This window comes from Ipomoea nil, unplaced genomic scaffold (assembly GCF_001879475.1).
Source record: "Ipomoea nil cultivar Tokyo-kokei standard unplaced genomic scaffold, Asagao_1.1 scaffold0865, whole genome shotgun sequence".
NCBI classification, from domain to species: Eukaryota; Viridiplantae; Streptophyta; class Magnoliopsida; order Solanales; family Convolvulaceae; genus Ipomoea; species Ipomoea nil.
The window spans coordinates 1,296,400-1,319,518 of NW_017617293.1; the positions used below are offsets into that span (position 1 = coordinate 1,296,400).

At 33.4% G+C, this 23,119-nt stretch overlaps 2 protein-coding genes across 2 annotated transcripts; one reads left to right on the plus strand and one right to left on the minus strand.

Annotated features, from left to right (window-relative positions):
- Window positions 1–918: 918 nt before the first annotated feature.
- Window positions 919–7,717, minus strand: LOC109178675. The gene is made up of 4 exons (XM_019328211.1): window positions 6,275–7,717; window positions 2,000–2,475; window positions 1,285–1,369; window positions 919–1,197 (listed from the first exon to the last, which is right to left on the minus strand). The coding sequence occupies exons 1-4, from the start codon at window positions 7,715–7,717 to the stop codon at window positions 919–921; spliced, it is 2,283 nt and encodes a 760-aa protein (XP_019183756.1).
- Window positions 7,718–14,546: 6,829 nt separating this feature from the next.
- LOC109178676 (peroxisomal fatty acid beta-oxidation multifunctional protein-like) lies at window positions 14,547–21,235 on the plus strand. Its single transcript, XM_019328212.1, has 10 exons — window positions 14,547–14,624; window positions 16,158–16,332; window positions 16,944–17,065; window positions 17,288–17,451; window positions 17,760–18,014; window positions 18,735–18,856; window positions 19,159–19,280; window positions 19,354–19,502; window positions 19,677–19,815; window positions 21,003–21,235. Exons 1-10 carry the CDS (start codon window positions 14,547–14,549, stop codon window positions 21,018–21,020), a joined length of 1,344 nt encoding a protein of 447 aa, XP_019183757.1. The 3' UTR covers window positions 21,021–21,235.
- Window positions 21,236–23,119: the final 1,884 nt, after the last annotated feature.

Genomic DNA, 23,119 nt, shown 5'->3' on the forward strand with positions numbered 1-23,119 from the left:
TGCTCATAGGAATTTTGACAGATGTTTTTCCATCAATTCCAAATTTTCGGATTAAATCCTTGGTATATTTGACTTGACTAATGAAAATTCCATCTGAGCATTGCTTTACTTGCAAACCCAGAAAATAGTTTAGTTCTCCCATCATACTCATTTCAAATTTTCCTTTCATAAGGTTTGAGAACTTCTCACACAAGATAGGGTTCGTGCTCCCGAAGATGATATCATCAACGTAGATTTGTACTAAAAGGATATGGTCATCATCTTTTATGCGAAAGAGTGTCTTGTCTACAGCTCCTTTCGTGAAACCACAATTGATAAGAAAGTGTGAGAGAGTATCATACCAAGCTCGTGGAGCTTGTTTTAAACCATAAAGAGCCTTTTTGAGATGGTAGACCTTTTCATGTTCATTGTTAACCACGAAGCCAGGCGGTTGTTCAACATATACTTCTTCTTCAAGGAGCCCATTTAAGAATGCACTTTTGACATCCATTTGATAGACTTTGAAGTTTTGTAAGCTGCAAAGGCTAGGAATATTCGTATGGCTTCAAGTCTAGCTACAGGGGCGAAGGTTTCTTCAAAGTCGATTCCTTCCTCTTGACAATACCCTTTAGCGACAAGACGGGCTTTGTTTCTAACAATGAGTCCATCTTCACTCATTTTGTTTCTAAAAACCCATTTAGTTCTAATAACATTTTGATGTGTTGGTCTCGTCACAAGTTCCCACACATCATTTCGTTCAAACTGATGAAGCTCTTCTTGTATGGCTATTACCCAGTCATGATCACTCAAAGCTTCTTCTATGGACTTGGGTTCCATTTGTGATAAGAAGCATGCCATCATATTTTCGTGCAAAGAGGTTATTGTTCTTACACCTTCTTGAACATTTCCAATCACTTGATCTGGAGGATGATCTCTTAGTCATCTAAGGTCGGGTTCAAAGGCATTTTGCTGATTCTGAGCATCCATTTCAGGAATATATGGTAGCTCAACATATATCATTGGTTCGGATGGTGTAGGAGCATCAGGAGCACTTTGTTGTGTGACAAGTTTTTCTTGAGTTGTAGTTTCGGGCTCTGAGATTCTCAACTGATATTTCGTGTAGGAAGATAATATGTCCTCTTCATCATCTGAAACCTCTTCTTCATTTAATTGAGAGTTGAGAGGTGGATTAGTTGATGATTCAATTCCAGCTGGATTCTTCTCAGATTGTTCATCAAATTTGACATGAATGGATTCCTCAATTACCATTGTTCGTTTGTTTAGAACTTTAAATGCTTTACTTACTGAGGAATAACCCATGAACAAACCTTCGTCTGCTCTTTCGTCAAAGGTCGTCAAATGATTCTTTCCATTGTTGTGTATGAAGCACCTGCAACCAAAAACATGAAAATAACCAATGCTCGGTATTTTACCTTTCCATAGTTCATAAGGCGTCTTGTTGTGGGATTTGTTGATCAAGGATCTGTTTTGTGTGTAACATGCTGTATTTATAGCTTCGACCCAAAATCGCTTTGGCAGTCCTGAGTGAGCGATCATTGTTCGTGCTGCTTCTTTCAGAGTTCTGTTCCTCCTTTCGGCTACTCCATTTTGTTGAGGAGTTCGTGCTGCCGAGATTTGATGAACGATTCCATTCTTTGCACAGAATTCTTTTATGATCTTGTTTACGAAATCAGTTCCTTGATCTGATCTTATTCGAATGATTTTGACTTCCTTTTCTGTCTGAAGTTGCCTCAAGAGATTGGGAAGAATAACTTCTGTTTCATTCTTTTTCTTCAAGAAAAGCACCCAAGTATATCTCGTGTGATCATCTACTATTACGAGAGTGTACTTCCTTCCACTTAAACTGGCTGGATCAACTGGTCCAAAGAGATCCATATGTAGAAGGCTTAGACAACGAGAGTTTCCGTCCACATCCTTGGATTTGAAAGATGACTTGATTTGTTTCCCTTTTTGACATGCCTCGCAAATTTTTTCTTTTGTGTATGATGCTTCGGGTAACCCTCTCACGAGATTCCTTTTGGCAAGTTTGTTGATTATCTTTAGATTCAGATGACTCAGCTTGTTGTTCCATTCTTGACTGAGATCTGCATTGCTTTTAGCCACAAAGCAAACGTTAGCATTAGAAGAATTCCACGAGATTACATACATTTTTTTCTTTCGTTGGCCAGTTAACGCGATTTTGCCATCCTTTGTGTTCACGATTTTACACTCGTTTTTGGAGAATTCGACTTTGTATCCTTTGTCGCAAAATTGGCTTGTGCTTAGAAGATTGAACTTTAGTCCATCAACATATGATACATCTTGTATGGTTATTCCCTGTTTGATTATGTCTCCTTTTCCACGAGTCTTGCCACTGTTTTCTCCTCCAAATATAACTTTAGGTCCATCAACTTCCTTGAAATTGCTCAACATTGTTTTGTCACCAGTCATATGTCTTGAGCACCCACTATCGACATACCATATGACTTGTTTGTCCTGCAAGAAAGATTATATGTTTTTAGGTACCCCTTGATTTTCGGGTCCTTGAGGGTTAGATGTTAGCTTTGGAATCCACATGAACCTAGAGTTTCTTCGACTCATCCTTGGTCCCTTATATCCATTAGATGTGCGGTAATCATAATGGATACTGGCAAAGGTTTTAGCATTATATCTCTCGTGAAAATATTCTTCAGGAGGATTTTCATAATACTTGGAATAATTGTTTTGTTTACGCAGATAAATGCTCTCAAATTCAGCTCTTGATAGAGGTTCTGGGTAATGAAACCAATTTTCCTCTGATGGCCCAGTCCATCCATTGCCATAACCAGATATTTTGAAGGATCTTTCGTTTTGTCTGACTCGTCCATTTCTCGGGTTTCCTTGATTAGGATTCTTTCGTGTTAGCTTTGGATGATATTGCCTCTGGTCAATATTCTGCCTTGATTGCTATAATCTGCAAGCGCACGGAGTCAATCACAGTATAAATTCCTGGAGTATTCCAGGGTCGATCCCACGAAGAACACTATTAACTGTTATCTTAAATAATCAAATTGTTGATAAGGAAATTCGCAAATAAATAGAATTAATGTGATTAAAAGAATATTTATGAATTTAAAGCAAAGGGAAATTCCAATTGAGAGAAGACTAGGGATTTGGGATTCACCTATTAGATAATTAACTAACTCTCCTAAACATTAATTCTTATGACTATAGTGATGATTGCTTCAAATATATCCTAATACTCCGTCGAGCTACTAGGTTGTATCCAATTAACTGTGATTATCCGTCGATATCTCACCAACATTAATTAAACCCATTAAGCAACAATCAAATATCACCACAAATACTTAAAGCTATGTCTAGTTTAGGTCAATTGTGTTTATCTTACGAGTTCTAGGTTCATAATTCACCTGTCAGTTCTTCTTATGAACCCTAATATTAGAATTATGCAGTGGCCAGTCACACAATTCACAATTAAAATACATAAAATAAATATAATCAAATTCAATTATTAAACTGAAATTGGAAGAATTAACACATGAAAAATAGTCAATTAATCTAATTTAGGCTAATCCAAATCCCTAATTAAAGTTCTAGCCAATAATCATAATTAAATGCATAAATTGTTCAATAAATAGTATTCTGGAAATTTGAACAAGAATAAAAATAGAGACAGGAGAAAGTAATTCAAGCCTAGAGAAGCGATAGCTGCAACCGAAGCTCCGCTGCCTGCAATCTCTCGCTTGCCCAGACCTTTTTTCGTATTTTTCCCTTCTCCTTTTTTTGTTCTGTTCTATTCCTCCCGTCCCAAAAACAAGAACAGTTTTATAAGGGTTCTTTTCTCCTCTTTGCCGTGAAAGAAAGCCAAGCCCAACTATCCCTAATTCCCCTTTTCCTTTTCCTACGCCAATCTGACAAAGAAAACAAAAATAAAATAAAGTTAAAATAATAATAATTATAAACTAATGAGACAACTCATTAAAACATAATTATTAAAACACTTATTAAAAATAGAATGAATAAAACTAACAAATAAATTTAATAAAATAGATAAAATAGAACTCTTCTTTATATATTAATAAAAATGCAACATTAGTCTAATATTTATTAAAACTCATCTAAACTAGTCTAAACTAGTGACATATACTAAATATAATATTTATAATATAATTAACCCTAAAACTTAATTTATTTATGCAAATCACTAGCTAAAATTACTCTAAATAATGTCTAGAAATTAAGCTCATCATGCCTATTCCTTGATTGAATATTCTTATTAGGCTGACCTTTCTTATGGTTTAGATTTTGTCTATTGCCATTTGGTCCATTCCTTTTGACATATTTTTGTCTAGGATTGCCTTTGTAAGAATTTTCATTTCGAGGGTCCACAATTCGTTGTACAGCCTTTCCTTTCGGTAGGCTTGTTGGTTGTGGTGTGGCGACATTGTTAACCTCCGTCATAGGCTCAGACACCTGGGTTGGACCTTGAACAAACGCAGCTTGAAAGCTTTTGTGAGAATATGCATTCGTGGGTTTGTTCAAGTCGACTTGTGAAGAGGAGCTAGGGTCAAAACCAATTCCCGTTTTTTCCCCGGGCAGTCTAGATTCATTTAACATTCGGTCCATTAGATTGGACGAATTATTGAATTTATCTAAGAATTCAAGGAGTTCTTGCTCTCTCTTTTCTCTTGCTGTGCACTGCTCCTTCAGAGCAAGAACATTTTTCTCAAGTTGCTCCTTAGCAATATGATGTTATCACATTTGTGCTTGTTTTTATGGTTATTTTGAATCATCACAGTAATTAAGCTCTCTAATTTTGCTTATTTAATACATGTTTTCCTTGCTATTATCATTTAAGTATGGTTCGCACTTGTTTTGAATATTTTACGGTGTTTGTTAGTGTTTTTGAACCATTTTAGGTCAAAGATATGACCAAGGGGAGTTCAAGGATGAGTTTGGAGCAATTTTGGATGAGTTCGGGGCCCAGTGGACTCGACGCGTCGAGCCAAGGGCTCGACACGTCGAAATTTTCCAGTAGCTAACTAATTCGCGCACAGGAAGTCTCGACGCGTCGAGAAAATTCTCGATGCGTCGAATATGTGTCTGTTTCTGGGATAAAAATAGACGCCTAAAGTGGCGCGGATAAAAAAACAGACGCTTAAAGTGGCGCAGCTGGGCAAAATTCAATACAAGCGCGAGATCTCTTTTCCTAATATCAATTGCGCGGATTTCAAGGCTCATATCTCCATATTAAAAGTTAGCAATTCAAGGAATCTTCCAAATTCTAAATATCATTAAAGACGACAATTTCTTTATTTAAATATAGGAATTAGAATTTGAGTCCAATTTGGTACAAGATTCCTATTTCATCTCAACTTTATACCCACTATAAAATCCCTCCTTCCTCAACCCTAATGGGAGGACGAGGACCGCGAGAATTCAGAGATTCTTGGAGACAAGAAGGAGAGAAATCAAGAGCCACAAGTTGTCTTAGAAAGCAAGAAGAAGACTAGGGAGATTTGGAAAAATCGTCTGGTTAATTCTTGTACTCTTTTGATGATTTGTAATTCTTTATTTATATTTGCTATGTATAATTTAGTCATGCTTGGCTAAATTCTTTAGAGATTCTTGGGTAAAAGTGTTTATGAACCAATGTGCCTGAGCTCTCAGTTTCTTTAAAATATTATTATTTGGGTTTAATACTTGTGTTGCAATCGTGATAATATTGTTTGAAGCTTGTAATTAATGGCCATAGTTACTAGCTTCATAGCCATGTTTGTGTCACCAATGGGAGTTGGGGCATAAATTAGGGCACACACGATTGCACCTAATGGTTGGTCCTTGGGAAAGGGGAACTTATTAGGGGAAGTTTATTCTAGATTGTTGCCAATCGGGAGATGGTAGTAATTAGGAATAATTGAATGCTGATCTTTGATCTTATTGGGTGTTTAAGCCATGGGAGTGGAAATTCACTAGGAATAGAGATTACGGGAGTAATTCGATTCCACTTTGCATTCCCACACAAATCTTAATTCCAAACTAAATATTGCAAACGATAATTGGCACTAGGTGATTAAATACTTGAATCCCATGAATCTCAACTTCTCTCTAATTGTTTTCAAAATCCTGAACCTCTGTTTTATTTTATTTATTTTATGCCAATCAATCATCTAAGTAATTGTTAGGATTAGCTCTAATGAATAAGTTAGTAACTAGTGCTTGATACAACCACTTCCCTGTGGATCGATAACTCGTACTCCGAGAATTATTTGTTTGCAAATATACTACGCATCACAATAGCTAGCTTTATGTTCTCAACCCGAACTTGCCTTAGAGCATTGTAGCTAATCATGAGCCGAGAGTTCTCCTCCTTAAGTTTGGAGTATGTGTTTTTGATCACTTTGATCCTCCTCATCATTTCGGTAACAGATTCATTGGAGGTTTGACTTCCTACAGAACTGGACTCAGCTGAATAACAAGAGGATGAGTGAGAGTTTACCTCATCTTCGTCAACCATAAGACATAGATCTTCTGATTCTTGGCTAAACAGGCACAGTAGACCTTTTTCCTCTTCAGTACTTTCGTCGTCTGAACTCGAGCTTGAGGAGCTACTTTCGGCCTCAACATTGTCAGAAGTTTCGTTTACTACCATCGCCTTTTTTCTTCTTTCATTTCTGGAGCTTGATGATTCCGGCTTGTCATTTCTTTTATATCTCTCTCCAGTCTCCTTAGATGGGCTTTTGGTAGCGTTGCTGTCTTGATGTTTGCTCACTATTGGGTGGGGGAAATTGGCCTTGAAGTGTCCTGGTTTACGACAGTTGTAGCACAGCAATTGCGAGTCTGGGGTTTCTCCCTTTGAAGTTTGAGGTGAACTTTCGTGTTGCTTTCGGTGGCCCGAGCGATGTGAGTCTTGAAAGTTGTCCTTCCTCATGAACCTCTTCATTTTCCTAACAAATAGGGCATATTGCTCATCAGATAAGAATTCACAAGAGTTAGATTTTGACCTGTTAGAGTTTGTTGCTTGTTGACTAGCCACTAGAGCTACATTTCTTGTTTCTGATTCTTCGACATCTTTCGGTTCATGTTCAAACTCGTACGCCTTAAGATCACTGAAAATCTTTGCTGTGCTTGTTGTTTTCATGTCTCGATTGTCTCTCATTGCAATGACTTTTATTTCCCAAGATTTTGGCAGACCACGAAGAATCTTCAGATTCTTTTCTTTTTCAGATAGTTCCTTCCCAAGATCTGTCAGATCTCCCATGAGTCTGGTAAACCTCAGCTCCATGTCCATGATTGTTTCATTTGGAAGCATTTTGAAGTCTTCAAACTTCTTCATAGTTACAGTCAATTTGTTGTCCTTCTCCTGTTCATCACCTTTTCCCAGTTCCATAAGAACTTTCCATATTTCCATGGCATTCTTGCACTTTCGGACTCTAGGGAACAAGGAGTCGTCAAGGGAGTTGTAGAGGATGTTTCGTGCTACATTGTCCAGGTTTGCTCTTGTCCTTTCTTCCGAGGTGTATTGATCTTTTGGCTTCGGTATCATTTGCTCAGCACCGGCCCCTTGAGCTGCGACTTGTGTGTTCACCATCATAACTATAATTGGTCTAGTTGTTATTACGTCCCACATCTCGTCATGTATGGAGCAGAGGAGGGCCTGCATTCTTATCTTCCAGTCATCAAATTTAGAGAGGCTAAAAGCAAGCTGCTTAGAGCGGTTAGCATGATCCTTTTCCATTTCCAAAAAAAAAAATTGTGCAAAGCTGAAAAAATGCAAATATTCAGAGATTAGATAAGGGATCTACCAGGCAGTAAATGCAAAGCCTTTACCGTTCAAGGTATTTGGCTCTGATACCACTTGTTGGTCCCGATAGAGTTGTAACGAGAGTCTAGAGGGGGGGGGGGGGGGAGGTGAATAGACTCTTTTCGTGTTTTGCCCTAAAAACGACCTTTCGGTGTTTTGGCGCAGCGGAGATGTTAAATTTGTTTATTAGCTTTGCACGGATTTTGTTATAAGAGATTTTTCAGTGATGATGAGAAAGATAAAATGATGCAGAAATGAAAAGCAAAAGAGAAGAGATAGAGTGACGAGAGTTTTATAGTGGTTCGGCCAACTTTGCCTACTCCACTCTTCTTCCACAACTTATGGAAGGATTGCACTATCACTCGTTAGTACAATTACACAAAGACTTCCTTGATCACTAAGCCGGACAGCCTTCGTAGGTTTTTCAACTCCTCGAGTTTACTCCGCCTCTATCAACTTCTTCTTCAGAGTTGAGGTTGGTAGAAAATGATTTCTGATTTCTCCAACGTGATGAAGTCTTGACCGAGAGGAATGGTTGCTTCGTACAAATAGCAAGAGTTCTTCAAGGTGTAAAATGAGGATCAATGAGCGTCTTCAAGTATCTTTACACCTTAACACTGGTTCACAAAAGCTTGAGAGAGCTGAGAGCGTTTTAAGAGCTTTTGCGTATGGATAGATCGAGTGATAAGAACCAGCACCTTCTTAGTTGATGAAGGTGGGTTTATATAGGTGAGGAAAATTTCACCCGTTGGAAGGAGATGAAATTTTCAAACCTATTGTCCAGTGGATAAGGACCGGGGAGCTTCCCTCATTAAATGCTTCATTAATGAGGTTGTACCTTGTAGCCATTGATAGCATAGAGAGCCTTAGGGTTTTGTCCTTTAGCTTCAGGAAATAGTACATCTTCATTTAATGCTCCTTGGTATGCGTGTCCCACAAGTTGAGGTCCTTTTGATCCTAGGATGTTGTCAAGTCAGACAGTGGAGACATTCCTCTTTGCTATTGATGAGAAAGAATGTCTTGAAGGATTGCCATCAATAAGACTGTCCTTTCGTGTTCAATGACAACTCCTGGTTATCTTTCGTTGTTGTTGCTTCAGCTTCGTGTCTTCTTTCGTCTTGATAACCCTAACAACTAAACATAACTCGTCTTCGTGTGTTTGACTAGCTTAACACGAATTACATGTGAGTTATGGCAACTTTCATCTAAGACGAAAGCGGCGATGAAAAAAGATAAAGGTTAGGGGTCTACTTTCTAGGTTATATTGGTATCATCAAAATCCTAATACAAGAGTTCCTAACATACATATTCAAATAAACTTATAGAGAGAATTTACATAATTACATTGATTTATTCTTAATTGTATTTCATCTATATTATAATTTTCACAATACGAATAATAACTAAGATAATTGTATTTAGAAAGTAAATTTCAAATTTTGTATGAGTAAATTTAAACTCTAATTGAACACATTTTTTTATATGATTATATAATATATTCTTTATGCACATGTCATTCCATAAACCCAAATGTCTTTCTATAAGTCCAAGTCCACTTTTTGTGGAGATAATTCAAATGTATATTTTTTCTTTTAAAAGTCCTAAATTTAGAAATCCAGAAAAACATTAAAGACCCATAGGATATATACATTTATATATATATATTTAAATTTTTATTTATGGCTAAAATGAATTTTTTTTTTTATTCTGAAGTCCAATAATTGACCCACGGCCTGCGGCATTTGCTTTCTTCATCCCTTCTCGCTTCTGCCATTTCTTTGAAGCATTTGAGAGGGAGAAAAATTATATGTAGAGGCTTGCATTATTAATTGCACTGTTTCAGATATCGAATAGGCTTTCATCGAAAATTTAATTAATATTGTAATCCCAAGAAGCACCATATATAACAAAAGCACATCAAATAAACTTTTATTGTAAAGCCAGAGATTTAATTGATATTGCATCGTTTCATATTTTCTATTAATTGTGAATCGAAATCCTTAATCCTAATATCATAACATTTAATAACTTCATTAATTCAATAAATGTAATCCTTTGTTATGGGCGAGAAAAAAATAGCTATTTTATTTTTCAAATGTTGTGCTTTTTTTTTTTTTTTTTTTTTTTTTTTTTATAGTAAAGGATGTTGGGGCTATTTTATATTTATAGTTAGTAATAATAATAATGTTGGTAATTAATTGTAACATTAATCTTAACTATATGGTTTGGAAAGTAACATTAATTGTAACATTAATTACTTCCCAACCATATAGCTTTATTATAGTTTAGATTAGATTATTATTATTACCATCATTATTATCATCAATTCATCATCATCATCATCATCATCATCATCATCATCATCATCATCATCACCATCATCATCATCATCACCATCATCACCATCATCACCATCATCACCATCATCATTATTGTTGTTATTGTTATTATTGTTATTATTGTTATTATTGTTATTATTGTTATTATTATTATTATTATTATTATTATTATTATTATTATTATTATTATTATTATTATTATTATTATTATTATTATCATCCAGTGAGAACGCGACTCAAATGGTCGCCTTCTCCGGTGTTCTCCTCCATTGATTCACCGGCGATTGTAAAAATGGTAGCCGGTCACTTGATTGTCGAAAATATCATCGAAGTTGGCCAGAATGTTGATTGAAACTCTAGTGACCTGTGATAGCATGTCACTAACTGATTTTGGACTTCATTGCATCAAAATATAATGTTGATGGATTTAATTGCTACTTTAAAAAATTTAGGGATCTAATTGACTTATTAAGTAAAGTTTGAGAGCTTATTTAATGTTTTTTTCAAAAAATAAAAATAAAATTGTATGTATGTATTATGAGGATTAAAAAAAAAAAACATTTCATGCCATAGTTCCACATTGGTATTTATGGCGGTGCAACAGAAAACAGGCGAATGCAACCAAAATGGGTAAAACCAACACTGATAATTCAAACACTCCCTTCACTTTTTTTCTCTTTTTTTTCTTTTCTGTCTTTTTTAATTAATCGAAACAAAAACTTCATTAAACAGTCAAATTGACCCTCAAAAATCAATGATTCAGTAAACAGTATTTGGGAGAACAAATTAAGGTTTGAACATCAGCAACAGTAGCGTATGGATATGCTTAAAGTGGGCAGATCCATTGTGCATACTAACATTTGACCTTGTCTGTCGAGTCATTGAATCACTGTGATTTAACATTCTCAAATGCTATGTCGGACGGGTGTGGAAAGCCTTTGGGGTTACGTATTCAACTTTTTGGAAGGAGAAATCAACATTGACATTTAATGAGGGGAAGAGCAATATATGTGTCACATTTTGAAAATTGTGGAGCAATATTTACACCACTATTAATTTAGGGGTGACATTGATAATTGACATATTTGTGAGGGGAATAAATTAGAATTTCCTCTATAATTAATCATAAGATTTTAAATTTGACTATCCGTAGAAGCTTGTCATAATCAAACTAATTAATAGTGAAGTCGCAACTTTATTTTCTTATATATATTTGCATAGCAGTAAGTTCTACATTTCAATTTCACGATTTTGGGTTGGCCTCAACTCTCCAAGCCTTCGCCCAATAGGAAATGTCTATTAGTCTTTTTAATTTGAGTTGGCCAACTATGATTTATCTCCTTGTGCTTATTTGCCAACTAGAGTCACAATACAAGTTTCACTAAGGCGCACATTCAAATAACGATTGCGAACTATCTTGTAAAAAAAAAAAAAAAAAAAAAAAGTCAAAGGAATGAAATTTTAAAGAAATAAAGTTGTGTTTTTTGAATTAATTATACTTTTTAGTATAGTGGTAAGCATTTAATCTTGATAATTTGAATAAAGACATCCATGACTACCTTAGAATTAGTAGTTTTTTTTTTTTTTTTTTTTTTTGCCAATGGCATTGTAGTCTAGCGGCACGAAGTGACTCTGGTATTGACTCTTTGTACTTCAGTAAGTTGAGAAAGTAGTTATAAATAGATACTATATTGTAACATAGTCAGTAGTACTAAAAAAAAGTTTTTTTTTTTTTTTTTTTTTTTTTTTTTTTTTTTTTTGTAAATAGTTCATTATTATATGATATAGATGTCATTTAGTATGTAATGTTAAAAATGTTAATTATTTATTTATTTTGGAGTGATGATGGAATTCCGTAGTTACTACTTGAGGATGTGCATTAGGTAAATCTCACCTTGTTATTGTAACCTAATTAACAGACAAATGATTACAATTCAATAAGGTAAATCAGTTTATAGGTTGCTCATTGGTGAAGACTCAAACTAAGAAAACTAACAAGTTATTTTTGTTCGTTGGGAGTCGAATTTATAACTTTGTGGTTACCAAGAATTGTATTTAATTTGTGTGTAATGTTAGAGAGTTCGAGGAGTAAATACATTATTTGAACTTTTAATTATAAATTCTAGAAAAAAGTGTTAAATAGGTCACTAAACTTATTACTTTTGTGCAAGTAGATCTATGAACTTAAAAAGTATGCATTTAAACCATTAACCAAATAAAATATGTACAATTTAAAATTTTTCAATTTTTTCTGGTAGAATTCAATCATATAACTTACATGGTACACACTTTTTAAGTTCAGTAATGACCTAATTACACAAAAACAATCTTTAATGACCTATTTTATACTTGTTCTTAAATTTTAATCGCATTTTCATTAGATCATCGCAAATACAGTTATACAGATACAACATAGGATAAACAGATCGAATACAATACTTGATCCGATAAAATAGGATAATGGGCATCAAATATATATTTACATCAAATGACCCTTGTTCCTAAATTTTAATCGCGTAATTGCAGTTTTGACAGTATTATTACTGAGCTCGGTAAATATATGACTGTAAATTGAATCACAATTGCAAGTGTTGCTAATCACGACAACGTAACCATTCATAATATTCATTGGAAATGAAAATGAAACACATGTAACTGGACATATTTGCATGCATATAATGACAATATATGCAAATATGTCCACTCAGACAGAACACCCCAAAAAAATGACAAAAATATAAATATAATACAGAATTGCTATTCAAATACTCTCCTTATTCTATCAAAATTTGATTGATTTATTTTATATTTAATTAATAAGTATGGGTGGAGTCTCTGCTAATCTAATTTATGTAGCTAATGAATAAAAAGAATTTTATTGATATGCCAAGAGTTAGGGGTGAACATTCAGAGGTAAAATTATGAGGTAATTGTAATAGCATTATTCTTCATTTTGTATGCCACACATTGTTGAAAAAATTTCTCAATAAAAAGAAATTTGAAAAAAAAAATAATTTCTTGAAAAAAGAATAATTCTAGTTTCAAGAAGTTCAAGGTATGTGATGTTTACACATTTCATAAAATCGATCCACTTCCTCACGAGGGTACTATAAGAGTTGAAGTGTCAATTTCCTAAGATATAATGGATTACAACAATATATTCAAGCACTCAAATATATTGCTTTTGGCGAACTTGAACAAAAGAAACACTCAAAAATTTGAATATGAAGTGCTGGTAGAATTAGGAAAAGAAAAGAGAGCATTTTAGAGAGAGGGAGAGAGAGAGACAATATTTTAATGTTCAAAAATGTACTAAAACATTCTGCCTGATACAAAGTATTTATATATAGAAGTGACCCATTTGGTGGAAAAATATTTGAGGAAGAATGAAATTGAAATATCATGAAAAAAAAAATTTACCGGGAAAATTAATCACATTGTTTTGTTGGTGGAAAAAAAATCATTGGGAGTATTGATTTCATAATTGTTTGGTTAGATTTTGAATTGTAAAAAATAATGAGTATTTATGAACCAGATATAGAAAAATTCAATTTTCCTCAAATTTAAAAAAACTTTTCCTCAAATTCAGGAGTCCAAGCTTTTTGAGCTCATCCTAAGACTAATAAAAAAATGGAGTTAAAATGACTTGACACAGATGAAAATTACATGTTTGTCCTTAATTGTAATGTGATATGAGTTAACATAATACAAATAAAAGACCCAAAAAAAAAAAAAAAAAAGTAAGGGTAAATATGATAAGTTTAAAAGAATATGCTAAATATAAAATTGGGACAATAATCAAAAATTGAAAATCTAAAATATTGAAATAAGCTTAGTTGGCGTGAGTAGCTCATCCTTCCAATATGTTCATCACTTATATGAAAAAACCAATATGTTCATCACTTTGACTAATCCGTATACCTCGTAGTCTCTTTGCGCAGATCGAAATAAAATTGTTGGTGATAGTGCATGTGGCTATAAATTGGCATATATAGTCCATGCAGCATTTCATCATTCACTCTCACACAGGTCAAGACTTATCATATCCCTCCCAATTGAGGTATGATTGCTATCCATCTTTAATCTATTCTTCTTCTTCTTGGTCTCAGTATACTAATACAAAATGTGTGAAATTTAGGTTGCTTTTATTTTAATTCTTCACTTTTTTCATTCTGCTCTTTGTTTTCAAATTATTGGCCTGGAGAATTATAAAGCAAACTATTTTAGGGTACATTTATGCGTACCTAATGGTGAGTGGCTGAACAGTAACACGGGAAGCATTGTCCGAACGGGAACTTGACTATATATATATATATATATATATATATATGTGTGTGTGTGGGGGGGGGGGGGGGTGGGTAATTAATGCAGTGAATAATAAAATTGTAGGAGTTACATTGATGAGTTTGGAGGTGGCAGTAAAAATGGGAGGTAACAGCAAGGTAGTGACAATGGAGATTGGAAGTGATGGCATTGCTGTGATTGCTCTCTCCAACCCGCCGGTAAATGCATTGACACTTTCCGGTACGTAAACCACCTTCCATAACATCACTCCTAGGTCTATGTGGTGTTTGAGTGGTTGATAAATAATTGTTAGTTATCAATCATTATTGTGCGGACCATGGTCCATACAAGTTGTATGGACGATATTTGTATACTATAAAATAATGTACATTCAGTACAAAAATAATGTACATTCAGCACAAAAATAATGTACATTGTATTTTGGATGTACATTATTTTTGTACTGAGTGTATATTATATTGTATAATGTACATTTAGTATATTAAAAATGTACTTTTTGTTATGGTCTACATAACACTGTGTGGACCATGGTTAGTGGGTTTGATTAATTAGTTGATATCATTAGTTGATTGTAGAAATATGTTTGGTAAATTAGTTGTTACTTAATAACTGTACAATGACTTTCTCAAAAAACTTATTGAAAAAATAAATTTGAACAACTTTTTGAATTTTAGCATTTTAATAGCAATAAGCTATTACAAAAAGCTAATTAATTAAACACTTATGAATGTTTAACCAAATCAAACAGCTAATAATGATCAAATAAGCCAAAAATTAATTGATAAGCCAGTTATGTTACCAAATTGGGCCTAAATAGACTAAAATTATAACTTTTGAAAAGTTAGAGCCTCTAACTTAGCAATCGTTATGCCATGGAACCATGTTCACCATCCATGGTGAACACGGTCCCAAAAGGTAACAGTGCCTACGGGCACCGTTATCTTCCACCAATCTTTCTTTTTTCTTTTTTTTTTTTTTATCTTTTTTTTTTTTAATTAACAGTGCGACTTTTCTTCTTCATATTCATATTTTGCAGTTTCACTTCCTCTTCGCGCAAGTTTCTTCAACACTCATAAATTATGATGTGCAAGCATGGATTTATGAATGTGCAGTTATGAAATTATGAATTTTCTTTTATGAGATTATGAATTTTCTGTTATGAAATTATGAATTTTCTGTTATGAGATTAAGTACAGAAAATTCATAATTACATAACTGTAAATTCATAATCTCATAACAGAAAATTCATAATTTAATAAATGTTTTTCTTTTATGAGATTATGAATTTTCTGTTATAAGATTATGAATGTACAGAAAATTTGGGTTGCCTTCTCCGGTCGAGAAGGCTACCAGTGGTGGCCTTCTCCACCGGAGAAGGCAACCCAAATCTGGGTGCCTTCTCCAGCGAGAAGGCCACCACAATGGTGGCCTTCTCAACCGGAGAAGGCAACCCAGATTTGGGTTGCCTTCTCCGGGAGGGCTCCGTGACCGGCGACCGTCGCGGTCACTTTTTTGCCTGAAAATATGCTGGAATGTCGCCGGATTTGTAATGACCTGGGATAGCAGGTCATTTACCTGCATTTGGGCTTCATTGCATCAAAATACATTGTTCAGGGGTGTAATTGCCTCTTAAAAAAGTTGGAGGGCCTAATTGACTTTTGAGCAATAGTTTGAGGGTCTATTTGACCCTTTTCCCTTTAAACAATTCAAAATTTCTGTTTTATGTGCAGGTTACAGGTGTTACCATTGGCCAGTTTAAATCCCGGATAGTGGAGAAAGTTGGTATAATTGGTGGTGGTTTAATGGGCACTGGCATTGCTACAACTCTTATTGTCAGCAATATACATGTCATACTCAAGGAAATCAATTATGAATTTGTTCAGAAGGCTATAAAATCAATTGAAGGTTAGTATTCATACATATATATATATATATATATATATATATATATATATATATATATATATATATATATATGGATATTACTTTTGAGAACAGTAATATGCTTATTATCACCTTAATAAGAGAGAATTTTCAAGCAAGACCAGGACTACTGTATGCTTTTGGATAAGAGGGTGGGAGAAGCTTCTGTCTCTCATATCATTGGCCTGTAGATTTCTTTGGGAAGGGCAGGGGGGTCTTCATAACATTTCTTATCATAAATAAATATTTAACTTGTGAAATTCTTTCAAATTCACTTAACTTTTTGCCTTCAATAATTCACTGCCCAAGAAAAATTCTGTTTATACAATCATAATGTAACTGGTTTGCACTTTTCCACAACATATCTACATGTCCTGTTGGATTTGTGTGACTGTGTGGTACATAGAGTCCAATTATAATTGCATAGTTTACTTTTACAGTAGAATTACATGTAAAATAAAGGCATCCATGTTTAAGTTTCTGTTAATATTTATACAATGAAGTAGGACACAAGTCACTTCAAATCTTTTGAACAGACACACATGCTCATGTATAATAGGTGCACTTATGATGCATGTCTTGTGTTAATCCAGTCAATCTCAATGGCCTAGTAACAAGAGGTGAGCTAGATCTGGACAAAGTGAAGCGATCATTATCCTTCCTCAAAGGTGTTATAGACTATGAAGATTTCAGAAATGTGGATATGGTCATAGAGGTAAACCATCTTCCCTTCTCTCTCAGGGTCACCCTGAATCTGATACCCATGCACCTTTTTGCATTACCCTGAATGACATGACCTAATACTATACTAAAAGTAAAACATCGAATATTTCTCATTGTAGACTTATATGATTTATCTAAACCTTCTACTTCTTAACATTGGAATGTGTTTAAAGTTTTCATCTAATTATTTTTTATCATGATTTATTGCTGTCAGGCTGTATATGAGGACCGAGACTTGAAACAGTCAATTTTTGAAGAAATTGAGAAGATCTGTCCTCCTCATTGTATCTTGGCATCAAATACATCCACTATTGATCTTAATGAAATTGGAGAAAGGACAAATTGCCAGGACCGTATTCTAGGAACACATTTATTCAGGTAGGAAAGGTCTTCTTGTCATATCTATAAACATATGAATTTATGCATTGATTAGCCTAGGATAGGGAGGATAGGATGAAATGGAGAAAGTGTTGTTGTGATTGTACTTAATGCAAGTTTTAGTAACATGACTGACTTGGTGAATTTGGTCTTTACCTGTAAAGCAAAATGAACGTATTGTGGCTTCTTTTGTAAGAAATAAAAGAAGTGAATACAAAACAATTAGTTGTCAAATAATTTTTTATATTTCATCTGTCAAACACATTTCTTCATGCTCTGATTGCTTGGTCATTTTCTCCTTTACTTAGTCCTGCTCATGTCATGCCACTCTTGGAAATTGTGCAATCAGAAACCACTTCTAATCAAGTGATACTTGATGTTTTGAAATTCTCAAAAGTCCTGAAGAAATTTCCTATAGTGGTTAAAAACTGCACTGGATTTGCTGTCAATCGAACCTTCTTCCCATATATGCAAGGAGCAGATTTGTTGGCAAATTTGGGAGTTGATTTATTCAGAATTGATCGAGTGATCAGTGAATTTGGCATGCGGATAGGCCCTTTTCAGTAAGCAATCTGTTCTTTCATTATATACTATATTCTACATGATAGCTTGGAATTGCATAATATGAATTGCTGTTATTCACTGAACTGTTCTTCTACTTACTGTAAAATTATCATTTTCAGAACTTTCTGTTCTCTTGTTTTTGAATAAAAATATTGCATTTTCTTCTTGCTTAAAGTTGGTGGAAAGTTTGTACAAATTCATTTAGCTTGTCATGGTTGGTGGATGAAACAAATAAAGCTGAAGGGGGTTTGAATTAAAATGTGTGGATGCAAATTGACTAGTAATTGCCTGTCTACGTTAGAATTTGAGCCCATGCTGCAGAGAGTCAAGGGATGCATATTAGCGATTTTATTACTTGGAAAAGTGACAGTTTATATTCATTGGAATTTGGATATGAGAATTCATTTTTAACAGTCGCAATTGGAGACACAATTCCTGCATGTTTGCATTGTTTGCCAATATTAGAAATTTAGAATCGTTTACAAGCATGTACCTGTTCACATTTCAAGTGTTCATGTTATCTTAATTCACTGTCGTCAAGATAGCCACATAATAATGATGATATAGCCTCTTGCATAGGGAGGGAAATGATTTGTGTATTTGATGTGCTACAAATGATACCATTATTTAGCATATCATCTGCTTAAAATGTTTCTGTATGATCCTCAACTTGCCGGAAGTTCTCTAATGATTTTCTACAATTCCCATCGAATTTGCAGGCTTTTTGATTTGTCAGGATATGGCATATTTCTAGCTGGAGTACGACAATTTGCTGCTGCATTTCCTGATCGCACTTTCCAGTCTCCTTTAGTTCAACTTATGGTTGAAAATGGGCATACTGGTAAGTAGGCTTTTTGTTAAAATTTTCATAGGCAAGGAAGAACAGAAATCTAAACTTCATATACAAGTTTTTCCTCAAAACCATAAATGTGGTGTTTAGAAAGATTTACCATGTTAAATGGTTTAAGCATGTTTGTATCGTTCAGCAACATGATTAAGCTTGTAAGCACTAACTAAAGTTTCATTTCATTTCTGTTTTCAACAACACCAAGGCGTCCTTTGCCTTTCGATTTCATTGAGGTATTTTGTCACTCTATGAGATTGTTGAGGAAAATAATTAATGTTGGCAACTTGGCATTGCAGGCAAGAAGGATGGAAATGGTTTCTACCTATATGTGAAAGGAAAGAAGCCAGAACCCAATACATCTGTCCTACAAATCGTTGAAGAATCTAGAAGGCTCACGAAAATTATGCCCGGAGGAAAGGTATATAACTCATTTCTCAATCATGAAACATTGTATAGCACTCTTGATACATTTGTCTTACTGCAATTTGCTGCCAATATCTGTGACAGACCAAGACATCTTGGAGATGATGTTCTTTCCAGTCATAAATGAGGCGTCCCGAGTTATTGAAGAAGGGATAGTCGTCCGAACTTCAGACCTTGATATTGCTTCTATCCATGGGATGAAATTCCCTTCAGAAACGTATGAACTATATTACACTGATGGGATTCTTCTCTTTTAAAACCTTAGCTTCACCAAACACCAAACTATGATGCCTAAAAATAAGGCAGAATGTGACAGACCATAATGTTATATTTCTTCCATCTGGTTTGGTTAAATGGATAAATATTGAGTTTGTTGTTTTGTTGGTTGCAGTGGAGGTATAATATTTTGGGTAGATTCAATTGGACCAAAGTACATATGTTCAAGGCTAAAGAGTTGGTGCGACTCCTATGGTAACTTCTTCAAGCCATCACAGTTCTTGGAAGACAGAGCTGCCAGAGGCATTGCATTGGTAAGGTCTCATGTTGCATTGGTAAGGTCTCATGTTTCTGTGTTACTAAAACTATTTGATTTGTTTTAAGCAAATGATGTTTAGTTAATAAATTTAACGAGTAAGGGTCAAATAGGTAATCAAACGGCTCACGATAATACAATTAGGTCACTAAACTTAAAAAAATTACAATTGAATCCCTAAACTAATCTATTCCATGCAATTAGTCCAATTTATAGATTTTTAACAGGTCACCCCAAATATTTTTTAAAAATAATTATTTAAAATTAAAAAAAAAAAAAAACAAAAACAAAACAAAACTTCGTTCTTTTCGTCTCCGGCCATGGAGACGAAGATACAGAACGAAGTTTTTTTTTTTTTTTTTTTTTTTTTTTTTTTTTTTTTTTTTAACTTTAAATAATTATTTTTAAAATACTATTTTAAAAAAATATTTGGGTGATCTGTTAGAAACCTGTAAATTGAACTAATTGCATGGAATATGTTAGTTTAGAAATTCAATTGTAGTTTTTTTTTTTTTTTTTTTTTTTTTTTTTTTTTTTTTTTTTTTAGGTTCAGTGCTTTAATTGCATTATCGTATACAGTTCGATGACCTATTTGACCCTTATTCCTAAATTTAATGGCATGGCTCTCCCAAATGAGAGGTCATGGGTTCGGTCCCTAGTGAGGGCGGTATTGACTCTTTGTGCTTCAGTAGATTGAGAAAGTAATTACGAACAGATATTACATTATAACAGAGTCAGTAGGGCAAATTATTGTGTAGACCATGGTCCACACAATGTTATGTGGACCATTACAAAAAGTACATTTTTAATAAACTAAATGTACATTATTTTTGTACTGAATGTACATTATACAATATAGTGTACACTCAGAACAAAAATAATGTACATCCCCTGTATACAATGTACATTATTTTGGTACTGAATGTATATTATTTTAAAGTAAACAAAATATGGCTTGTGTAGACCATGGTCCACACAATAATGATTAAGTAATACAAAAAAAAAAAAAAAAAAAAAAAAAAAAGTAAACATGGATCATTATTTTGTAAATTAATTGATCTATTAACGAATTTTCAGGACCAGTAATTGTTTTAAGAGAATTTTATTTCTCATGCACATATAATTAGGTGATACAAAGTGGATTTGTAACTTGTAAGTATATATTTCCATTCTTTACTATTGCAGGGGGCACCGTGCAGTTGAACTTTCGTTGAATCCTCTATCATTGAGACCCCAGAGAAAATTTCGAGTTTGGTCCTTGAAATTTCATTTTAGCTTCAATTTGGTCTCAAAAGTTTCAGTAATCTTAGTTAAATCTCAAAGCTTTTTGTGCCAAATTTTAAATTTACTCATATATGGGAGGTTATGTCCCATTGTTCTGTAATCACTCTACATTTTCTGCTTAATAAAATCACTTCAATTTCCATGAAAGATGGATAATTATTCTGGTCGAATTGCAGCTCCTAATCCCCCCTTTTCGTGTTGGTACTTTTATTTTAGAAAATACTAACTATACTTTAAGAAATATATATTCTCATCATATTATCAGTATTGATGAGATAGGAAAAAAAAAGTGAACATCTTCTTAAAAGAATAAATAATACAATAATTTTATTCACTTTTACGTAAGTTAGTAAATTAATAATATTTACAAGTTTGAAATGTAAATATTGCACCATATTGTTCCTATTACACCCGATAAAATTTTAAAACTTTTTTGTCCACAGTTTATCTTTTAACTCTTAACTTATGCGTAAAGTAACGAGTTTCTCCTCTAAAGTATCAAGTTCGTCACTTTATTAAGTAACATATTGATGACATAAATAGTCCTCGAGTAATTAAAATCGTTACTTCCCACATAACTTAGAGGTTAAAGATGGTCACGTATATACTTTAGGGATTAAATCTGTACTACGGATATAACTGAAGGATCAAGAATATATTTTTTCCTAAAAAATACTTCATAAACTCTTATTGCTCTAAGTAATTAATGTTTTTTAGAAGTTGCCAGGAAAGTTTACCACTTGGTCACTCCTTTTTGACATCAAACAAATATTCTTTCCGCTATAAATGTAAATCTCGCGCCCAGCCGAGAGCCTAAATCTTTACCTTTTTTAAAAGAAAATTTGTTTTTATATATTTTTTCTTTTTTCCCTTCCTTCCCATTTTCTCTTTCCTAGTCATATCTGCAAAAACTCATAGTCCTTTTGCGCAGAGCGAAGTGAAATTGTTGGTGATAGTGCATGTGGCTATAAATTGGCATATATAGTCCATGCAGCATTTCATCATTCACTCTCACACAGGTCTAAGACTTACCATATCCCTCCCAATTGAGGTATGATTGCTATCCATCTTTTATCTATTCTTTTATTCTCTTCTTGGTCTCAGTATACTAATACAAAATGTGTGAAATTCAGGTTGCTTTTATTTATTTATTTATTTATTTATTTATTTTTTTGAATACAGGTTGCTTTTATTTTAGGGGGTGTATTCAATCACGACTTTCATAGAGTTTTAAAGACTTTTATGAACTTTAAAAGTTTAGAGGTATTCAATTCAAACTTTTAGAGAGTCTTTAAAAGTCAGGCGGTATTCAATCACGATTTTTAAAGAGTCTTTAAAAGTCATGTGGTATTTGATTAAGACTTTTAGAGAGTCTTTAAAAGTCATGTGGTATCCAAAAGGTTATGAACTTTTGTAGACTTTTTAATTTTATAACTTTTGTAGACTTTTCCTTCTCAAATATAAATAGTTGAAATCCAACCATCAATCCCAAGATTTCAAAATTTTCTTTCTAACAACTTTGAATGTTTTATCTCTCTATTCAAACTCTATTTTTTCTCCCTATTTAAACTTTATAAACCTATCTAAATTTAATAAAATTATTTTTTCTTCATTATCCTATATTTTCAAACTCTACCAATTTTTCTCTCTCCTAAACTTTACAATCTTCCTCTACAAATTTAAAATAATATTATTTTTACTTCATTATTGCATGTTTATATTGATTTTTATATTTTTTATGAATTTTTTATCTCTAACTTTCTCTAATTCTCCCTAAATTCATGAACAAAGCAAATTTTTCATCTTCAAATTTTAGTATATGTTTCATAATATTCATATAAATACTTATATATTTTGATTTTTATATATTCATTTTATGTTTATATTCATAATATATATATATATATATATATATATATATATATATATATATATATATATATATATATATTTTAACAATAGGTTACTACGAATAGTGAACTACTGTTCGCAACAACAATTTGGAGTTGTAAATAGTA